General features: G+C 40.5%; 1 protein-coding gene across 6 annotated transcripts in view; it reads left to right on the top strand.

The window, feature by feature from the left end:
- The window catches only part of fbrsl1 (fibrosin-like 1), a 280,246-nt gene that overhangs the window by 97,825 nt on the left and 160,230 nt on the right, over window positions 1-22,191 (top strand). For all 6 annotated transcript variants that reach the window (XM_088300656.1, XM_088300613.1, XM_088300637.1 and 3 more), the window contains exon 3: window positions 17,886-17,987. In XM_088300656.1, coding sequence (XP_088156782.1) covers window positions 17,886-17,987 — 102 coding nt within the window. The remainder of the gene's footprint in view (window positions 1-17,885; window positions 17,988-22,191) is intronic.

Below are 22,191 nucleotides of genomic sequence, written 5' to 3' on the forward strand. Positions count from 1 at the left end.
ATGTCAAGCAGAATCAGACTTCCTCGTCTGCTGCTCCTAAGCCCGCTTCACTGGTTCATTTATCCATTGCTTTGTTATTGATTTAAGGCCAAATGTGGTTTCTGGAGATAGAGCCTCACTTGGCAGGTGTGGAAGCTGTGATTTGAATAAAAGACAACCCCAGTTCAAACAGCAAGTGAAAAGCCCTGGAGCAGATCAATCATAATCCGGAATCCAAGACACAAATGCCCAAACATATTGCAGCACAAAGATTTACATGCCTGCTGAAATATTATAATGTCGGCATAATAACCGACATTTTAAAAAGCATTTGCCGTATATTCCAGATCCATCTTTGTTTGACACTTGTCTCTGATATTTTTTTCTTAAATCACTGCATTTTTCTTTAGTAGCTACGTGATTAAACCTCAGCCTCGCACCGAGGGACACTTGAGAGTAACCTACCATGAGTGTATATCTCAAAGTTATTAATTCATAACAAAGTTATTATTTATTACATGTCGTTATTTATACTATCAAATGTGGTATATATTTTAGCAAGAATCATGGAAACTGAGAAATGTGATTTACTCTTGCGGGTCACAAGAAAATATGCGGCAGGCCAGATCTGTCCAAGGGGCCTTGAATTTGACGGTTTTGTCATAGTGGGTCTATGAACAATATGCTGTCTGATCTCTCACCTATGACCTGTTTGCCAGGGGTGACCCTTCAAGGATCGTAACGCGCCAGGTAACACAAGCCACACCACCACGATAAGGTGACAGCCTCACTTACATTAAATTTAAAAAAACTAGGGGTGTTCCGATCAGGGTTTTATGCTGCCAATTTTGATTACGATCGTCCTCGAGTGTGATCTGCTAATACCAATAGCATGGATTTGGTGTAACATTTTCAATTTTAGAGCGTTAACTACTGACTAATGGATTAATCTGTTGATTTTTTTTTTATTGCGTAATAGGATTTATTATATTATTGTATCCCTTTTTTATCCAAACACAGGACATTGCTTCAAATTGACAGTGCAGTAAAAGCACAAACACATTATGATTCAGTTACTGGTTTGGCTTGTAATGAGTGAAGTGTCCAAAAATAGGGGGCATGTGCAATAGGTACGTTTCTGCAAAGGAGAGGTTCACTTTAGTTTTTTTTTATTTTTAGTTTTTTTCACTTTTTTACATTTGTATTTAGCAGAGTCACTTATGGTGTGGTGGTACATTCACCTAACTTGTGTGCGGGCAGCGTGGGATCGGTTCCCACTCGCTGATGGTGTCTATGTCTTCCCTGTGACTGGCAGGCGACCTGTTCAGGGTGTAGTGCGCCTTTCGCCCGTGGTCAGCTGGGACCTATCCCAGCACCCTCCTGCGACCCTGTACAGGGTAAGCGGTGTGGATAATAACGTGACTTTTTAAAAAAAAATATTTATCTATATATTTTTGGAGGGGGGCAGTTTTTGGTGCCAATGAACATAGGACGTGGCAAATTTTTGCCAGTACGTAGCAGTCAGCCATAGTGCGCGTGTTTCAAAATGCACTTGCTTTGAACTTAGGATGTTGGATTCTATTAGTTAGAGATTGCCAAAAATTCTTCACATAGTCCATTTAACTAATCATTTTCAACTGCTGTAAATGGTCTGCGGTCACTGATCACATACAAAAATGGCCAATCACGATCGGTGGCTGATCGATCGGAGCTCCCATGCTTTCTGCGTCATTTTCCATAAATTACATCAGCTCATGCTATAATTGTGCATTCCAGAACTCAAATGATGGAACAGGTGCGTGGACAAAGCAAAGAAAACAAATGTGTAGCCTTCTTGTGGGTGCAGCTAACACTGGATTTTTATTTATTTTTTTGGTTGTTGTTGTCTCATGGTCAGAGCTTCCCGCTCAATCCTTCCTGTTTCTCTCTCCAGCTTCAGCGCCAGGCTGAAGCTTTGACGGCTCGCTGTTGAGATTCAGCAGACAGGCACCTCCTCTAGGGGGCTGACATCATTAGAGCGGAGAGCAGCTCCCAGCTCCTCATCAGTGTCAGTAGGGGGGAAGAGACAGAAAAGAGTAGAGGAAGTAAGAGTGGACGCTGTTTTAAAGCAGCCAAGGTCAAGATCGTGCCGCAATTACACTGGCAGAACCCACCTTTGGAGGCCAGATAGCTCTTGACTTCTCATCCTGTCAATGTTGCTCAGGTCTCCCCTTAAGACAATTAACGTCACAGTATCCTGCTGTCATTCCCGATAGGAAGCATGCACAGACATTTTAAGGGGTGAATACTTCTGTCACAATTCGGTACATACTCAATAAAGAAAAATGTCAAACACATCATTCCCCATTTCTCCTACAAATATTTGAAGTGGATGGCAATTAATTTTTTGTACAAATTAGGAAAATGTGTGACTATTCGGCACGTCAAATGTACGTTTTCCTACTTCCTTTTAACTATGAAGTTATGTAAAATAATTGACCTGTTTTGTCAGGTGCTCTTTCTTTTTACAGCAAAATATTTTGCAAATATGTCTTGAGTTGCAGTCAATCTTTACGTCATGTGCATGCCACTGTCTTTCGGCACAAAATGGGTCTTGTCTAGCGGTGATGTGAAGAAGAAATTGACTCAAGTAACCGTGATGAATATTTTTTTCCATAATCGTCTTTGTCCTGCCTTTTGCGTTGTCGGCTGACAAATGCATTTGGTGTCTGTATGAGATGCAGCAGACTTTCAGGTGCAGCTCCTATGTAATCCCATCCGTGGAAATCGTTACCTCGCTGCAAGAAACTCGATTTGCATGGATTATCCATAGAAGGAGGAGTTTGTGCTGTTTCAATTTGCATTGGGGCTAAAATGTAGTTGTTGGTTCAAATGTAAATACTGACTCAGCGATTCAGTCAGAGATTACAGAACAGGACACTAAATATGATAGAGGACCCAATGTGGAATTGGTTGGAGCACTTTTCATTGTCCTTACACATGTTAGTAACTCCAAAGTCTAATGGTTTTTCACACATTTAAAGCTGTCACTTTGTATCAATATATATTTTTGTTACAATAAGCCACAACCATCAAGCAGCGCTTTCAAAGTGCATCATGGGTGTGTTCAGTTTCTTTAGACGCTCGTCGCCACACGTTGTGTTTTCTTGGGCAATGGTTGTGGCATTGTGTCAGTAGAAATTCATATTGAGTGTTCATTGCTTCAAGGAAGGGTTGCAGTTAAAAAAAATAAATAAATAAATAGAAAAACAGACCAGTGAGATAGCTTGTGGTGAATGAGTGTCATCTTCATTTTCTTCAGTCCCTTCATGTCGGTTACTGAAACTGGGTGGATGTTATTGTTAAAGGTTGTCCAAATCCATATACTGGAGCCCATGTTTTTCTCAAAATGTTTTTAGGGAGGAATTTTAAATTAACTTTTGGGGAAAACTGGTTGAGCAAATAAAAAAGAAAGAAATGGTCAAAATGGTTGGCAAAATATATACTTTTCCATTTTGTGAAAAGAAAGAGCGATGATTTTAGAATCTTTTTGGCTTATGTTATCGTTGCACAATATTTTAAAATAACCTCTTTTGTATCAATGGTCCATCTGCCTGCAGAGCTATACACTTTTTCTTGCAGTTATGATAATTTGGGTCCCTTCTGATTTACCCACGTGATCTTATTGATTCCGTCATCCATCTTAACGCAATGAACTCAATGAAAACAATTTTCAGGCAACTGCATGCATCTGATTCTTAAATTGATCTAATTGATCATGAGGCTCATTCGTAGCACATATTCATGTTTTCAGGCATCACGTCGATGTAAATGCACTCATGTTATTAAACAGGTAGCAAATCTGCATTCTCTCGGCAGGAAGCTGTCGTGTCAACGGCAGATTTCATCTGTTTTTCATCCCTTTTTTTTTTTTTTTATTTCACTAGACCTAATTTCCATACAAAACTTAAGCTCCATCGCATCATTTCTACTTGCCTCCGCTTCTTCCTCTCAATCCTCTCCTCCAACCTGTCACCTCCGGTCCAAGAAGGAGTGATGGAAGTGACAGTTGAGAGACACATCATAGGCTTATGACAGGAGGAGAGACCTGCAGCAAAAGTTTCTTTTCTCCTCACCAGAATCTTGCTATCTGATAATTCCACTACCAACTCTTATCGACACCTAGAAGTAGATAATAGTTTCAAAATTATACCAGCCTCTTTCTTCAAAGGATTAGAGTTTGTCAAAATTTCCTGTACGGGGAAAATAATGATGGAAAGGTACATATAATTTTAAAAATTATTTTTAAGCCATGGATTGACTCCTGTTTAAAGTGAAAGTTTGAGGTAAGATTGACCCACCGTATTTTGAGTAAGGAATTTATTTTCAGAATACTCACGTTAGTTTTTTTCAACCCGAATGTTCTAGATTCATAGTTGGACTCACAGCAACGCCCTAAAACAAGAAATTGTATAATATGTCATCACATTTTATTTTTTTCAGACAAAAAGTTTTTTTTCTGGTGGCGAGCAAAAACACTCTTACTTCACTGACAGTTTCGGCTGTCACTTCAGCCTTCATCAGAGCTGTCCCACCGTGTGACGTGTCTTAAAACAGCTGATCGGCTCGTGGACCCTTCAAATTAAGGCTCACTGACGCGATCAAAAGTGTCCTCCGTCCTGTCGCACGGAAGTGTGACAGCTCTGACGAAGGCTAACGCGACAGCCAAAACTGTCAGCGAGGTAAGTGGTTTTTGCTTTAACACTAGATTTTTTTTTTGTCTGAGAAAAAGAAAACTTGAAACCTTTTAAAAAAAGAAGTCAAGATGTTTGCCATAATGCTACATATTGATAAATCTAGTTTCCACTCCATCACCAATCGTTCAGGCACAATATTGTCGGTCTCCTGAGCATTTGGCTCGTACTTGTATGGTCCTACGAACATAATTCCAACAAGCTCCTCCTCCTCCAACTCTTCGAATACCTGGATCTCCTCAGATACGTTTGATATTCCGCTTTGCGAGTCAATTTTTGACTGACTTAATACACCTTCAATGTTGAGCTCTGCCATATAACTTCGGAAAAACTATTATTTTGTTAAATATACCACATTAAAAAAAATCATGCTTTATTATTTGTATTGTGTGTAAGTACTTGTGACATAAATAGATTTGATTTGCCATTTTCTGAACTTACGTCAGACTTGGTCTTTAAAGCAAGCATTGTATTGAGCGAAATCTTGCCCAGAGCACTTTCCATTGCTTACATCCATTTGTTCTTTTGATTGCACAATAGTTGCAAAATAATTACTAACACCTTGATTGGTTTCCTCGGCTGCTTCAAGATTTGATTAAATTACTGTTCCATGTAATGTTTAGAATTGAATGAATGAATAAAGCAACGATTAAGGCCTCCCCATTGCCATATTTTCCGACACAATACTCTTGTTTCTTTGTACTGTATATTAAACTTGCATTTTTCAAATCGTTTTCATTTTTTTTTTTAATTGATTATTTTTCAAATCAAGACATATGTCTCATACTAAGGTACTATTTGTGGTAACCTGACATGTATTTTTTCTTGGGGGCTTTCCAAATTACACAAACGTATATATATTGAATTATTCCATCAAATAAATGTCGCACACACACACGCACACATTTTCTGTCATCTTCCACATTCACTTCTTTACTCCAACACATCACTTCTTCCAAAATCCATTGGCAGTATGCGCTGTGCAGGCATACGATAAGTTTGGAGACGTTTTCCAAGGGCAGGACGAGTGCTCAGACATCAGACGGAAGGCGCGTCAAGCCAAAGCTGATTCATTACACGTGTTGCATCTGCCTCCTGTTAAAAAGCCCAAAGCGCTTTGTCTGTTTGTCCCAGCTCCACTCTGTCATTTTCGGACTGCTTTACACCTTCTGACTCTGAGCCCAGGCCATCATCATTCCTGAAAAAGAAAAGAAAAATCCTGTTTGTGTTCTTTCTCCAAGATGCCTTCACTAAGTCTTATTCATGCGTACAGCGTTGCATTTTCAAGTTGGATCAATATAGCACATCTCATAGGCTGATGCAAGGGTGGTGTTATAGAATACAAGATGTACTCTGATTCTAGATTTTTTAAAAACATTTCAAAATGGAGTAGACAAATAATTGCACTAATATTAAAGTGATTGACTGGAAAATCTGTTGTAATTCAAATGTGTACATTTTCATGTCTGAAAGACTTTTTTATTGCAGTATATTGTTACCAATGCGCCAAAAGTAGGTTGGTACCTCATAAGGATATTGTTGGTTTGTGCAGACAGCACTACAATGGTGGTGTCACTCAGACTGAGAAGGGACAAACGACTGACCTTCACAAGATTAGCCACTTAGAATTTGGCCATCATGTATAATTAATGATCTAATTAATGCATATGATAAAATGCAAACAAATACAATGTAAAATAATGACTTGTCTACGTCTGGTACTACTACTACTAATTATACTACTATTACTACTACTACTACTACTACTACTATGACTACTGATAATAATCATAACAATAGCAATAATAATAATAATGAAAACAATAAAAGTACTAAAAAAAATTAGATGGTACTTATGAATTGAATTAAGAGACTCGATTATTTTGCAATTGTGTTGTGACATTCCAATCTAATTATAATGACCAAGTTAATGATCACAATAATAATAATAATAATGAAAATATTACCTAAAGACTTGTGTGAGAGGAAACAAGATGTCGAGTGGGAGACGTAAAGCTTTTGTCCTACAATACGAAAATGGGCTATCATGTAAAAGTAATGTCATGTTGTAATTCAGAGGCTCTATTTGCGTCGACCGCGCACACGCGCTTGCGTGTAAAAATTGCCGCATCATGACTTTTTGTGCAGGTGCAAGCCTACTTTTGGTCCGCTTGGGAATTTGATAGACCGCACTGTGCCATGCTGGGCATAAACAGCAGACTGATGGCCTTCTCTCCTACACGCCCCCGGCGCACCTGACAATTTAGTGGAAGAAAGTAACTAAACGTAAGACCAAGTGAAAGCTAGTCTAAGTTGTGGTGCAGGTGGTGGACTTGATCAAGGTGCAGGTTGACTCCGTCACATACAGATGCAAACGATCGAGCTGGAAGGCGATCTAGTGCACACTTCACAATTCAGTCCGTTTTTGTTCTGTGTAAAGAAACCAATACAAAGTCACAGAGGGTAATATCGTGTAGAAGTGGATGTTATAGAGGAGGACTATGGGAAATGTGATCCCAACCTTGAAGAACGTAAACATGGCTCATTTTATCTCTCTATAAGTGTCCCCTTTTTGAAAGAGATAACCAGTATTTGTGTACCGCAATAGTTTATAAAGTTATTAACATATCCAATATTATATCCAATGACCAGACCCTTTAAAAAAACATGTTGTCTCAAAAATAAGAATAGAAGGAAAATAACACAACCAAATCAAGTTACACAGTTACCTATAATGTCTTTTTCGGAAGTTGTTGGGTCAACAAAGACAATTTTCCCGAGATGTACCTTTAGAGAGCCATTTCCTGCCAAGATTGAAGAGCACAGTATAAAGTTAGACTGATGAGAAGTTTCAGGCAGTTCTTCATCTGGGACTTGCTCATTTCCGTTATGCCGCAATCTCATCTTCAGTGTTTAATGGTGTTTGGATGAATGATTGCAAGGTTCTTGACGTGCATGTGTGTGGTTGTGTTCGTGGACTTGTTAGAAGGGACCTTTTTTTGCCACGTGTGTGTCATTCCCAGCCGATAATTATTTCAGATTGCATTAGAGGATATTAAAAATGTCTATAAGAATGTGTGAAGGTGACAAAGTTGTCAGGTGAAAGTGCAGTAGTGTGAATGTTTCACTCCTCCAAATCACATTTTTTTAATTTGGCTGTCAATAAGACTGTGTTCAAGTGTTAAATCATTAATGGTATGAGGGATTGAATGTTGCTTGTGGTGAAATGCTTAACGGACTTCTTGAATGTGGTGATCTTCTTCCATAATGGCACTGAAAGTGCTCAACAATTACAGTTGAGGTGGTGGCCTGAACATCAGGAGCAACTCAGTGTTCAAATGTCTCTATAAAGAAAACATTGTTTTTATTGTCTGACATTGAATGCATATTAAAAATGATTACTCCTTGATAGTTTTAATTTCTTTAAAACAGTTCGCTATGTGTATTGCTATGTTTATGCAGCGTGTAATGGTTACGTTTCGATTCAGCAACTGATTCTGATACAAATGCATAACCTGACCTGGTTATAATTATGGTTGTACAGTATCACAATTTCCTCTGAGTATAAAACATAATGTATAATTTATACATTGAGAACCTTTATGATAAATTCTGATAATTTGCTTGTATTACATGTTTTAATCAAGGTTTAAAAGCCTAAACGATCATTATTGCTCGTTGTATGATTTCAGTATCTGTGAAAGCGGTTGATCTGTACTACAAACAGACGCTTATGAGCTGATGTCTTCCTTATCTGTTTGAGTGTTATGGAGTTGAGAGTTATAAATCACGAACACATTTATCATAAAACGGTTATTCAATGTGTGGTTTGTACAGTTAAACCTTCATTTTGAGACAAACATTTTATCAGCAATTTCAAATTGCAACTATCATGTAAACAGTGCTGGATCCATCATTATCAACAGTGATCCGGAACAGCAGCTAATATTAAATATTTTCTTTAACATGGAAACAGTTTCCTATTCTCAACCTACTGATGATGCATCATCAAGAGATCAGTAGAGTATCTTGCTGACGGTCACTTCAACAGGTCCGCGAGAGAACGCAAGGTTATGGATCCATGTTGCATTGGTTGTAACAAAAAAAGAGCAACACATAAAGCAATTGTCTCAACAATAATCATTTGACTTCATGGTTACGCAATCAGTTGCATCAGATGTCTAGCATGTCCTCCCACATTATAAAAAAAAAAACATGCACACATGTACATGTGTTGTCGTCGTACTTCGTAACACCCCGTACTTGTCTTGCTCCCTTACAAGAGACATATGGTGGGGTTGATAGAGAGACCCGGGGTCCGCTGGGAATGCTCCTTTGCTGCAGTTCGTCTGTTCTAAATGGCATCCCACAGGACTTTAGGGTCTCATGGGGTCGTTGCTGGGTGGGAATCAGGTGGGGGGGAGGTGGTTTCATTTTACAGGTTGACTGCTTTGTCACAGCAATGGTCACCAGCAGCCCCAGTTACTCGTTCAATTTGCTTTTTTTGACTCTCCTAATCCACCACCTTCTCAGTTGTGAACCTCAATTGTACTCACTTGAATGTTGCATTTGGGTGGTGTTGCTTGATAGCAACGTCAACTTACGACCGTTTCTCATGTCTCATTTTTGTGACTCATCTTCCAAACGCATTGTAGCTCTGGGTGCACTAGGGAAGAGAGTTATAGGAACATTTTAGGCGTTGTATAATATGTGTACCATTTTTTATGTGGACATTTATTATAAGGCGAGCTCTATGAATAATGCATGGTTAAAAGGCGTAATGGATGCACTGGGACTCATCAAAATAAAAGCAAAAATCCATTTGCTCTCCCTGTAGTAAATCCACTAGCTTGTCCTTGGGCTAATTTCCAACTTGGGACTTGTGGTGGGAGCAAGTGCCCGCCTTGATAGCGATTTCAAGCGATGGAGGTGTTAGTGGTGCTGTAAAGTGAAAAGGGGAGGGAGGGGGGAAAGTGAAATGAGACATGGATGAGGAACAAAGCCAGGGATGCCGCCTTCTCTTGATGCCTCCCCTCCTTCATCTCACTCTGTTTCTGACTCTCCCCTTCCCACACTCCCGTCTGTCTCTCGCCATAACTCCTTCCCCCTGCCTCTGAGCAGCTGCCACTTCTGAGCCTGAAGAAAATGAAGGCAGATGAATCAATTTGGCCTGTGGCCCTAAAGTGCACTTGTCTGCACCCCGGCCTAGGCGGGGGGGATAATGAGCCAATAGATTGAGCGCAGCATCGAGGTGCCTCAGCCAGCCACACCACCGGGACCCTTCGCACACACAAATCTGATGCTTTCCTGAGTAGCGCTAGCAGGCTGTCACTGGGTTAATGGGGGTGAGGGCTCTTTGCGCAGGACACTTTTCAGAACATTAGAGGAAGTATCCGTATCTATTCTCCTTAACCCATCCCCCTATCCTTACTTGCCCCTTGAATCAACGGCGCCAGTGCGTTCAAAGCCCAAACACCTGACTAGAACATGCAAGAGTTAATCATGTGGGTGGGGGGAAGTCCAAGATTTAACGGTAATAAAGACTGACACAGACACAAGGGTGAAGCACAACCTCCCTTACAACTGCTGACAGGTGATCGCTGACGAGGGAGCGACGCCAGAGAGTAAGAGGAGACGGAACTGGTCGGGAAAGCGAGCTTGAGATAACAGCTTCTTTCATCCCAGGAGAGTCCGAATCTGGAAGACTGTGTAGTCTTTGAGTGTCCCCGCAAACCTCCTGCAAGGTGAATGAGGAGGAATGAGGAAAGGGGTGGGACAAGAAAGCATCCCCCAGCAGCCTTGAGCCTGCTTGCAAAGCTTGAGAGTGATTTGCGCTGCCAAGACACGGAGAAAGGGAACGGAACGTTTACCAAGCCTAACGTGAACTGACGTGGGCCTCCAGTGTCCCTGTCATTGCCTTGACAAGACCTTTCTAATCAGGGGGGAATTGTGACTTCACCCAGGGTTAAAGTATAAATGAGCAGCCAAAGTCAGCACCACTCAACTTGGGGGGTGGTGGAGGGGATTAAGATGCTGGAGGGCCTTTGAAGATAATTAAAGAGCACAGAGCAGCGGCCTCCAGAGAAAGACCGGAGGCATGTTCAATACCGAGACTAATGGTACTAATTTCTTGTACATTATTCATGTAAAACACAGACTTTCACTTAGCTAGTTGTTTTGTTTTGGGGGTTTTTTGTCCATAATTTACATTCCAAATAAATACGTTAATTATCTTGGTATCAACACAGCCTCAAAATGTTAATCAAGCATAAAAAGCCCAACACACATGGGCGTATATGATTAGATTCCGAAATAATGCAGGATGCCTGACACAACACAAGATGATGTATCTTAAAATGAGTAAGGTTATAAAAACAGAATGATTTGCAAATATTTCTCAATCCACTGAATACTCTCCAAAGAAAAGATATTTAATGTTCAAACTGATCAACTTTTTTCTCTTTATAATATTTAATACATTGACTTATTTTGAATTTGATGTCTGCATCACGTTGCAAAAAAGGCAGGACAAGGGTAATCGTTACCACTGTGTTACGTAATCTTTCATTTGATTTAAATAGGGTTTTGAAAATGAGGACACGGTTGAAGGTCTGCTGTTGGAATTGTTTCCCATTCTTGCTTGATGTACGTCAGTTGCTCAGCAGTCTGTGATCTCAGTTGTCATGTGTTGCACTTAATCATGTGTTGCACATTTTCAGCGGGAGACAGGTCTTGACTGTTGGAAGGCGTTTCTAATCCTTATACTCTCTTACTACAAACTACATTGTTCCAACAAAAGGATTTGAAATGTTGACTCGACAGACCACAGTACACTATTCCAATTTGTGTCAGTCCATCTTAAATGTGCTCGGGTCCATTGAAGCCAGTAGCATTTCTGGGTATTTGCATGTTAGAGTTTTAACTTGCATTTATATCTACAATGCAACAAAATATATCAACTGTCTGGTTTTCTAAACTGTTCCTCAAGCCGTTACCTTGTAGAACAGCAACATAATGTGTTTTATTAATTTAATTTCATATTTATTTTTCATTTAATTATTTAATCTTTAATTAATTCAATTAATATATTTAATTAAATTATTTCTTGTGTTGCACTGGCGAGGGGAGCTCTCCAATCTTGTTGTACACTAAGTACAATAACAATAAAGGGCACACTGATTTTGATGTTAATATCATTCAAAAGATGCTGTTTTTTAATGCAACTTGAGAGATCAAAGGTCACGAGCATTCAATGTCGGTTTTCGGCCTTGTTGCTTACGGCTTTTTTTATGGATGACATTATGCAATGTAGATGATGAAACATCGAAATATGTTGACATTGTACGTTGAGAAAACATTCTTAAACTGTTGGGCTATTTGCTTATGCAGATGTTCACAAAAGGATGACCTCCGAATGTTTTCGCTCATTTTCTTAAATATATCTACACCCAAACTGTTGTTGTTGATAGTTTATTTAAAAAAATAAATAAATGTAATGAAATGATTTTCGACTTCTATTGTGAAGTGTTGTTCATATGCTGTTAGAACAGAGGTCACCAACTCATGCTGCGCACAGTATAGAAGTCTCAAAAGTTGTGCTGGCCGGATGTCTGATTTCCGTGCAGAACATACATGTGTCATGCATATCGCAAACTTACCTCACAAACAGTCAGAAGCGCCAATCCAGGTTTGGTGAATTTCTGCATTCCATTGAGCAACAGCTCAGGAAATGGTCCATGCAAGCTTCATGATTAACTTTGATGGCTAATTAGTTGCTTTGCTCTGATCAATAGTCAGATTGATTGCTGACTAGCTGCTGTTGCTACTGGCCAAAGTGGAGAAGGAAACTCTTTGAGCACCCTTTGCTGGAAATTGCCAGCAGGACTGATGTTGGGTCAGCAAAATAATCCACCGCCGGATCTAATGCTGTTGTAACTAGTGATAGACCGATATGCTTATGCAGGGCCGATACCGATTGTTAGAACTCATGAGGCCCGATAACTGATATTTGAAGCCGACATTCATTTGTTGAAAAAAGGGTTAAAATGGTGTCAAGCTCTGGTGATTTTATGTTTGGCATAGTTTTTACACCGGATGCATCGTTCCTTGGTTCCGGAGTGGGCCGTCAGCGCAATCGCCACCCTCGAGATGTACTCTTTGCGGCAGAAGTTATCAGTGATGTGTGCAAGCTAATTTGGAGGATGCTGGGGGGTTTTTTTGCGTTCACTTTATAGAAAATGCAATACAAACAATTCCATCAGAATTAGTGCATATATGAGAGTTGACCAGGTTGCCATGCAACACACTGTTTATGTCATGCATCCAATACCTCGAAAACATTTATAACTCATGTCCCATGATAACTAAGACTGTATTGTTTGTGACCTGTTCTTCAACTCCAAGTCCCATCAGCATGTGGAAGGGATCCTTACAGATGAAGAAAAAAAGTCAGCTGGCATCCGTTTTTTGTCAATTTCTTTTAGTGGCCATTTTTCCAAATGCCGTCAATTGCACAGATTTCAACTAGTGACCAATCATGGCTCAGCTTCAGAAAACAGGTGAATCGTGATTGGTCGTTAGCTGAGCCCCAAGCAACTATGATGCCATTTTCAGTCGACAGAGTGACAAAATGGCCACGCCCTGGATTTTGCTGCTCAACTCACAACAACCCACCCACAATGCAATATTTATCAGAATGCCGTGTTTAGATCTGTGAAGGCGCATAGAATATGTTATTGCAAATATTTTTGGTGGGTTTACTTCCCCTTTAAGCGCACGAGTGAATATATTCCGAAATGCAGAATGACCTGACTTGAATGTCTGCGTACATCAAGTACTGTATGTAAACCACCCATTTTTTTGTGTACAACAAGCATTGCTAATAATAATGTGTTTAATGAATTGATTTCAACCATTCCAAGTGTTAAAGGTCAGCTTTTGTCATAAGTATTCATTTAATATGATGACATCCATGCACATGTGTGCGGTCCTCAGAATCCGCACTGATCAAATCCACCAAAATTGTGTCGAGCAGCTGTCTACATACTGCCTTCTGACTTAGATTGGCCCCAGGAGGAGACTAGTTTTGAAGACTTTCTGCTACCAAATTGTCACATGTGCCACGAGCATGTCAAAGGACATAGCCTCTCAATGCCGGAATGCCCATCTTGGTCTGTCAAAATCCCAAACAGCGGCAGTGAGGCTTGTGCGGCAGCATTTGGCAAGCACCGTCTATGAAAATAGAGCCCTCTGTCTCTGCTTTCTTGCTCACCAAACGAGATAGGTGTCTTTGCTGGTTGTCTCTAAAAAGGAAATCAAAAGTGGAGTGTTGAGGCTGACAACAAGTCGAGAGAGCAAACATGAGAGGCAGAATTCCAATTTGATCAAACCTACATGCCAGGTTTATATTTTGCCATTTTTGCACTGCATTCCCGGTAAATTGGGGCATCACAAATGTAACACCGGAGCCTTGCTTAATTTGCCTGTCGCCTTGAGACAGAACTTGCTAAAGCAGGACACTGCAGTTCACATTGCGTCCTCACTCCCGCCGATTGGCTTGGCTCAATGAAAACATAGAAGTGTGGCGATATCTGAGAGACAGCCACAATTGCTTTCAACAAAAGGGGGTACGGACAATGTGTCACGGGTGTTAAACTTCACACTCTGGTCTGGGATGCTGCTGTTCTGCCTCACACCTGAGAAACCCCACATCCTCCATCATTACCGCACACACAGGACAGCAAACCGGGAAAATTGTGGCTTAGATAGCCAGCATGAAAGAGGCTTGTTTAGCTTTGACTTTTTCCTTTTCGCTGCCATTCTTACTTAAACCCACCATATCATTCCTGACCTCAGAGCACTGTCCACGCCCTATGGCCAATCATCATGCTTGCCCAGCAGTGTAATTAAAAGGGAATCACATCTACTTGGCATGTGAGCTGGTGGGCACAAGGGTAGACAAACACACTCTCTCAGCTGCCTTCCCCCACCTGCCAGGTGGTAGCGTTCAGGACCTGTCAGATTAGCTGATGACCCTTTTAATTCTAGCCCAGCCGGGGGCCATAATTGATATTTACTGGGAAAGGTTAATTGTAGCAGTGATCTGCTTAAATTACAGTGGAGATCGGGAGACCAAGGCCAGCCGGAGAGCATGTCACCAGGGGAGGTGCGACATGTAAATAGCTCGTTGAATGGAATACACCCTGCAGCCATCGCCACTTTAACTCCAAGGTGGGGAGGTAGCATGGGGCACTGTGATTGGCTTGTGCTGTAGTGGCCCAGACACTTCTGTGCTTAGCTTGCCAACCTTCCATCTGGCTGGAAATTTGGATGCACGCCAGCTGTGGGTCTGAATAGGCCGTAATAAAACAAGCCATCCATGATAGTATTTGGGTTACTATCATGTGGGTGGCTAAACACAGCTATTTCCATTTGTCCTTAAATCAAGAATGAGACATGATACAGGTTTTTGCTCTGGTAATCTCGCGCACAGGACTGGCAAAATTGTCAGATTGCCTTGCGTTAAAGAAAGAAAAGCCACAAGTCACTGAAAATTACTTAAAACTGATGAGACTAGAATGTACCAAAATCCATAATGATGAGCCACAAAGCTTCAAAGAAAATGTGCTTCATATTGATAAGGTAAAACAAAACTTTTTGGATCATTCATTGAGCAGTTGTAGAGGTTTATAGATGCACAAATGATGCATAGAGTTGGTTCCATATGATCAGGGTTTTTTTGGGCTGATCACTGATCACCAATTAGTTCGTTGTTAATCCACTTGATTTATTTCGCACATTTTGAAAATGATAGTTACAGAGTTTTGCACGGAGTATCTGGTTATGCAACCACAACCATTAGGTAAATGGAAAAAAAAACAGCACCACACAACTGACGTGGTGTTAAAAGTGATAAAATAAAAATGTGTCTAAAGACTAGCCTTAAAACACTCGACTGTGGAGGCTGTTCACATGTGGAGGGGCAGAGCTCCACTAAAAAAATCCCTGTCCGCCAAATTCTAAGGTTCATCCTATTCTCCACAAGCAGATGCTAGCCCACAGATCTTAGTGCACATTGGAGTGCAAATTTGAATGAGGTCAAGTAGATGTGATTCCCTTTTATTGTGGAGCCAGTCCAATCAAAGCTTTCAAAACAGACAATCCATGGTTGTTCATCTTTGTGTGCCCTGCGATTGGCTGGCAACCAGTTCAGGGTGTACCCCGCCTACTGCTTGAAGAAAGCTGGGATAGGCTCCAGCACTCGCGACCTTCGTGAGGAGAAATGGCTCAGATAATGGATGGATGTGTGATATATATATATATATATATATATATATATATATATATATATATATATAGTTATATATATATATATATAGTTATATATATATATATATAGTTATATATATATATATATATATATATAGTTATATATATATATATATATAGTTATATAGTTATATAGTTATATGAATACATACATAGTTAAATTAATCTAAAAAACACTGAAGCTATAATTTATTACTTTGTGAATGATGTCATTGATTGATCAGCGAATTAAAGACTTTACAGCCAAACAAAGTATGTGTCCAAAATACAAGAAATTGGTTGATCCAATACAGCTGGTCCTATTGGTGTAAAGTGTAGCATATAGATCTTGGTTATGTTCTGGAGCTGCTTTGCTCTCTCCGGCACATTGCGTCTCTAATCTGTGCAGGGCATGGCATGACAAAATCTTAAAGACCAAGTGTGACGTATATTCAGAAAATGCCAAATTAAATATTTTTGTGTCACAAGTAAAGTAATTACACACAAATAATGAAAAAATATTTTTTACTTGTTATATTTGACAAAATAATCGTTTTCCCAAAGTGATATTCTGCCGAGCGACAAATCCGGAAGTGTTACGTCATTCCAAGGTAACTATGGCAGAGCTCAACAAAGAAAGTGTATTAAACCAGTTTGAAAATGACTCACAAAGTGAAATATCAAATGTATCTGAGGGGATCTAGGTATTTGAAGAGTTGGAGGAAGAGGAGTTTGATGGAATTAGGAGGAGGAGTTTGATGGAATTAGTTTTTTGGAACAAAATTCGATAGTCTGCCATGCTTTACGCGTGTGAGATTACCTACTTGGCCCATTTATTCTTCTTGTACTGAGACCACACGTTATAGTGGGTTGGTTTCCTACATTGTCATTGGTAAGGTATTTAAGGAATATATACACATTTCCTGTTCAACACCCGCCCACTTTTTCTCCTCGGCTCCTTGTTCACACACACAGTCCTTACTTGCTCTTGCTTTTTTTCCTCCATTCTCACCATTCTTCTTGAGCGAATGCAAACTCCGCATACATACATCACACTCGTCAGTCACACACAAGCTATCACAAGACACGCAACACACCTCATGTTCTTCAAGATGGATTGTAATCACACCTAACCTTTTGCGACCCCTTAATCATAAGCAAAACGGTTGAGAAAACAGATCTTGTGGCAAAGAACACTTGTCGACACTGGCTTGAAATTCCCTCAAAATTGGTCCATTTACGTGCCCTATTTTTTTGTTTTGGCCACTCAAACAGATGCTTCTCAGAATGAACAACAGATCGCCAAACAGCGCGAAGGCATGTTGCCGAATAACGTAAAGGCAATGGGAATCGAGCAGCTCCCCGAACAATTAACATTGGTTCTTCGAATGACGTCATTCCCCAAGAATACTGGAGATTGCCAAACAAAAGCATTTTCGTTGTTAGGACGTTGCTATGGGTCTAACTATGAACAACTAACGTGAGTATTCTTAAAATAGATGTATTACTCAAAATACGGTGGGTCAAATTTACTTCACACTGGGTCTTTAAAAGTAAAATATTCTCAAGGGAAATGTACTGCTTGGTGTTAATCAGCTTGGTCTCAGCCACAGGTCATTTGTGCCCCAATAGGATATTTTAAAAAGTACACTTCACAAAGAAAACATGCACAAGCCCAAGTTCTTACTTGAAACATACCATTCCAGCAACTTTGTGTTGTTTTAAACAATAACCCATATCCAATCATTTGAAGCTGTTGTCGTTATTCCTTGTTCTAATTGATTGCTGCCCAATTTATACAGAGAGTGTCGCTATGGGAGGGAAACACATTTTAATCAAATTGTGGTTTTCTCCTGTCTCCCCCAGATCAAACCATTATTGCTCTGTCCAGTCAAATTTTGTAAGGATGAGACAGTGGCAGATTTCGGCCTACCTCACAGGAGCAACACCAAGGAGCCGCTGAATGAGGTGAGACACCACTAAGGCTTTTCCATGTTAGTTAACTAATTTTCCTGTTACAGAGGGGAAAGGAGCAAACAAAACAAACAAACGCTGAAATCAGATGTCAATGTTCTCATAGGCCATGTTTATTTGTTGTCAATTTTCATCTCCTGAAAGATACATTAAAGGACCACATGCACACACAACGTTATTAAGCCCGTCACGCAGACTCTTGTTCATCTGGCATTATTTCAACCATGGCACGGTTAAATGTACTGTAGACATGACCTAACACGATTTAGCCAAGTGTGGTCTGACCTTGGCACGGAATGAGTTAAAGAAACTGTTCCAATTATCACTGTGCCAGAATTCATATGCCAGCTCATTTAGAGGATGAGTAGGTGGCAAAGGCAAATTGAGGCCATGCATTGGTTCAACGTCAGGCTTGAAATAATGCAATTTAGATACTGGGAAAGTAATGAGAATTTATGCTAAATCCAGAGCAGCATTTTAAATGAATGTAGAAATATGCGTCCCAAAAAATGCCTGTCAAGCAGCTCCCCGGTACCCCCAAACTAAACTCAATCAGAGTGTTCATTTATCTGTCAAAAGCAGGAAGCCAGAAAGCAAATGCAGACTTCCCTCTTCAATGCTGGTGAATCGATGGGGGGAAAAAGGTTTAATGAACTTGTTAAATAGACTGTTTTAAGCCATTCAATGTCCCAATTGAAAATCCAGTCCAATTAAAAAAAATTCCTAATCTGTCACTTCCTCGTAGTCATTGTTTCTACGTCTTGCAGCGTCTGCTTTTCTCATCCACTGTTTCCTCTCATTCCCTCGTTTGTTTGGTACAATAGGATGTGTCTTAATGAAAAAGTCAGAAGGAAGAGCAGGGCTTGTCAGATAAAAACACGATGTTGGTTGACAGCTCTGACAGGGATCTATGACAAGCTCTGAGAAGGAGGGGCCATGAACGAGTGACGGAGGGGGCGGTGAAGGAAGGGAAGCTTGAAAATTGCAGTTGCTGACAGTGTTAGATGGCAATATCTCTCTAATATGCTGCCAAATAGATGGTGTACAGACGCCGGCGGTTGTCACCATGCCATCCACATCTATCCATGATGTCCAACCATCTGGCGCTCTTGGTATTTCTCATGTCTGTCTCCCCACATCGGAGCTGGAGTTTCTAATGTATTTCATTTAACCAAGGCCATGAATCAACAAACCTTGTGTCATTGCCTTCTTCACATTTTTTTGTTCAGCTGCTTAAAACCGCGGATACTAAACCAAGAACTGAAATTCGCACAACACATGCTCATCCAGATAAAAGTCTCAGCCGCTTTAAGAGCTTCTAGCTAATGATGCCATGTTGATGACAACTGAAATGGATTTCTCTTGTCGCGTCGCCAAAAGAAACAAAGACAGATGTGACGTGGATGTCGTCGTCTGTCTGCCTTTAAAAACGGTCATGCATCAATTTGGGAGCATGCCAGGGACGCAGTTTGTTCATTGCCGTGGTTGGCTTTTTATCTGTTTATGTTGACCAGGTAATTGTGCTTGCGATAGTGTGGGGTGCCCCAGCACTAAGCCACACATGGATTAGGGAAATATAGGGGGTTGGGAGGTGATTCTGCTGAGGGTCTCAAAGCGACTCCTGTTTCCAAATAAAGCCGCCTACCTGACTTGACTAACTTCCACAAATGACATCGACTTGCATCACTTTGCAAGTCATTTACCTGGCAGCTATGATGGCTCCACCCTTCCAACTCTCCGCAATGATGGAAACAATGATATAGAATGGGAAAACTGTTAACACCACCCACTCTTCTTTCCACTGTTTTATTCTTTATGCATTCATTTTTTTCTCGTCTTCTCGGTGGAGGAGGGGGCATGGAAATGCGGAGAGGATTAGGGGGTGGATTTAGCAACATTTCTCTTCTCCCGAGCTGTTGGTTAACCCTTCCATGCCGCCAGCATCCACCCTGTCTCTCTTTCTATCAACTAACACCGATGCATTCTCTCTCACATACACACACACACACACATGCGTCCTTTCACCCTCCCCCAAATTCTCGCTCTCTGGGGCGGGTTCTTAAATCCTTTTGAAGTCCTAAGCACTGCAGAAATCCATTGAGAGCCATGTATAATGGCTTTTAAGAGAGAGTGTTTAGCTATATGCCGACCCTATGGCTTATGAACCGCTGGCGTTTTAATGGATCCCCCTGCTCCCACCCCTCTTTTTCTCCCTTCACCAGTACTAAATCCAATGGATTGTCCCTCATTATCATTTAAATAAGCCTCTCTTTCTACCCAGAATGTGCCATGTTGAATGAACTCTACATAGTTCAGCTAATTCCAAATGGCCTTGGCCTCCCCTAACCTAAGGCTTATGTCCTAAGCACGCATGCACAAATCAAATCACTTGTATGTGGAGACTTATTTATACAGATGTACAAAACCTGTTTAAACTTGGTGAATGAACACACAGATGACAGATCTAACTTTCCCCAGAAAATACTTTTGTTTTTTTGTGCGCATAATCGACATCATGTCTAGTTCCTTATTCCTTCCTCTCCTTCCCCTTCCTGGTCTGACGGTGAAGGGATCAGAGAGTTTCAGATGGACATGGAATAGCCTTTTGATTCCCGCCGAGCCTGCTTTCCGGTTCACGGCGGGACTTCTGCCTAATCATCACCACGGGAGCTGTCCTGCAAATCAGGGGGGGCACACAGGCGTTGATGAGTGCTGAAGCCTAGAACAGGTGTGGAAGAATGGATGAGGGGCACCAGGAAACGAAACAGTCTTGGTGAAGGTATGGGGGAGGTTATTTGGATTGAATGTAGACGAATGGATAAAATTGGTCGAGCAGAAATGTTCCCTCCAGAGGCCAGGGGGAGAAATTGCCTATCTAGACAGAAGAATACAAGCAGTGAAAAGTGGAAGTAGAAGGAGGGATTTCAAGATTGGTTGTCCTGCTGGGTGAAGAAGGACTGTGCCAGTGGACACAAAAAATAAAATAATCCAGGTCTTTCCGTATACATGCTATTCTTGTTTGGCATTTAGAGGACTGGATAGGAAATTGTGTGTGGGGGGGGGGGCAGGCATGGACGTGCTTCATGTCTCCTTGCAACGTTTATCTCTGATTATAGTAATTATGATTAAGGTATTTTGTCATTGTCCGTTTTGGTTGATATTTGGTTTGGCGTTTGTTTTTTCAGGTTTTCCTTGTGTTTCTTTGTGTCTCGTTTGGTTTGTTGTGTGCACATGTGTCATCCAATTAGCTCCCTCCAACCCTTTTTTTCTCTAGTCAGGTGTTCCTCAGTCTCTTGTTAATTTGGTTGGATTTAGTTTTTCTTCTTTTCAATTCCTGTCAGGTCATTGTCGATTTTTGTCGGTCATTGTCAGTTTTCCGCGTCTCCTGTTTTGTCGTCAACTACCTTTTTTTCCATGCCAAGACCAAGATCTATTTCTAGTATTTGTTGGGTTACTTTGATCCTCATTTGTACTTTGATATTTTTGATTTTCCTACTTCTTTGCTTGCCTTTTGGTTTTCTTTTGTTAATTAAACACTTTTTGTTAAAACCACTCACTGCCTGGTATGCCTGCATTTGAGTCCTCCGCCTCAATCCCCCACCATTCAGAAACCAAAACCTAACATATTTATGACATGTTTCTTCTTCTTTGTTCCAATTCCTTTTATTTAGTTTTTTGAAAGTGCACTTTTCAGAATAGCTTTTATTGTCATTGATGATGGCATTGTCGTGCTAGGAGATGTATGATAGTGCTCCCAACTGCTAGATGATATTCCATATTATCTTGTTAGTTAGGCTGAGTGATAGGGCCTTAAAATAAAATATAGAAGTTTTGATTTTAATGGATACCCCGCTAAAAGCAAATGACATTGAAGCAAACGACAATGGCTTTATACAAAGGTTTGACTTCAGAAACACCTCCACCACCCACCTTTGAAACCTTTTATTTTCTCCAGCATGCACTTCCACAGAAATTATATAAATATGTTTTTTTTCTTTTCAGATAAGAAAGGCTTTCTCATGTAAACATGTCCCTTTTGTAAAAACGCACAGAAATTTGCTCCTTATTTTTTATTTTAATTTTCAATGTTCAAGAATTTACCATCATACACTGAGCCGTCTCTAATCTCGTTGCACACTTGAGTACAATGACAATAAAGGGATTTCTATTTCTATTTCTATTTCAAACTGCGCGGCGT

The sequence above is a fragment of the Idiotropiscis lumnitzeri genome, chromosome 1, assembly GCF_059441095.1.
Source record: "Idiotropiscis lumnitzeri isolate Australia: NSW breed Sydney's pygmy pipehorse chromosome 1, RoL_Ilum_1.0, whole genome shotgun sequence".
NCBI lineage: Eukaryota > Metazoa > Chordata > Actinopteri > Syngnathiformes > Syngnathidae > Idiotropiscis > Idiotropiscis lumnitzeri.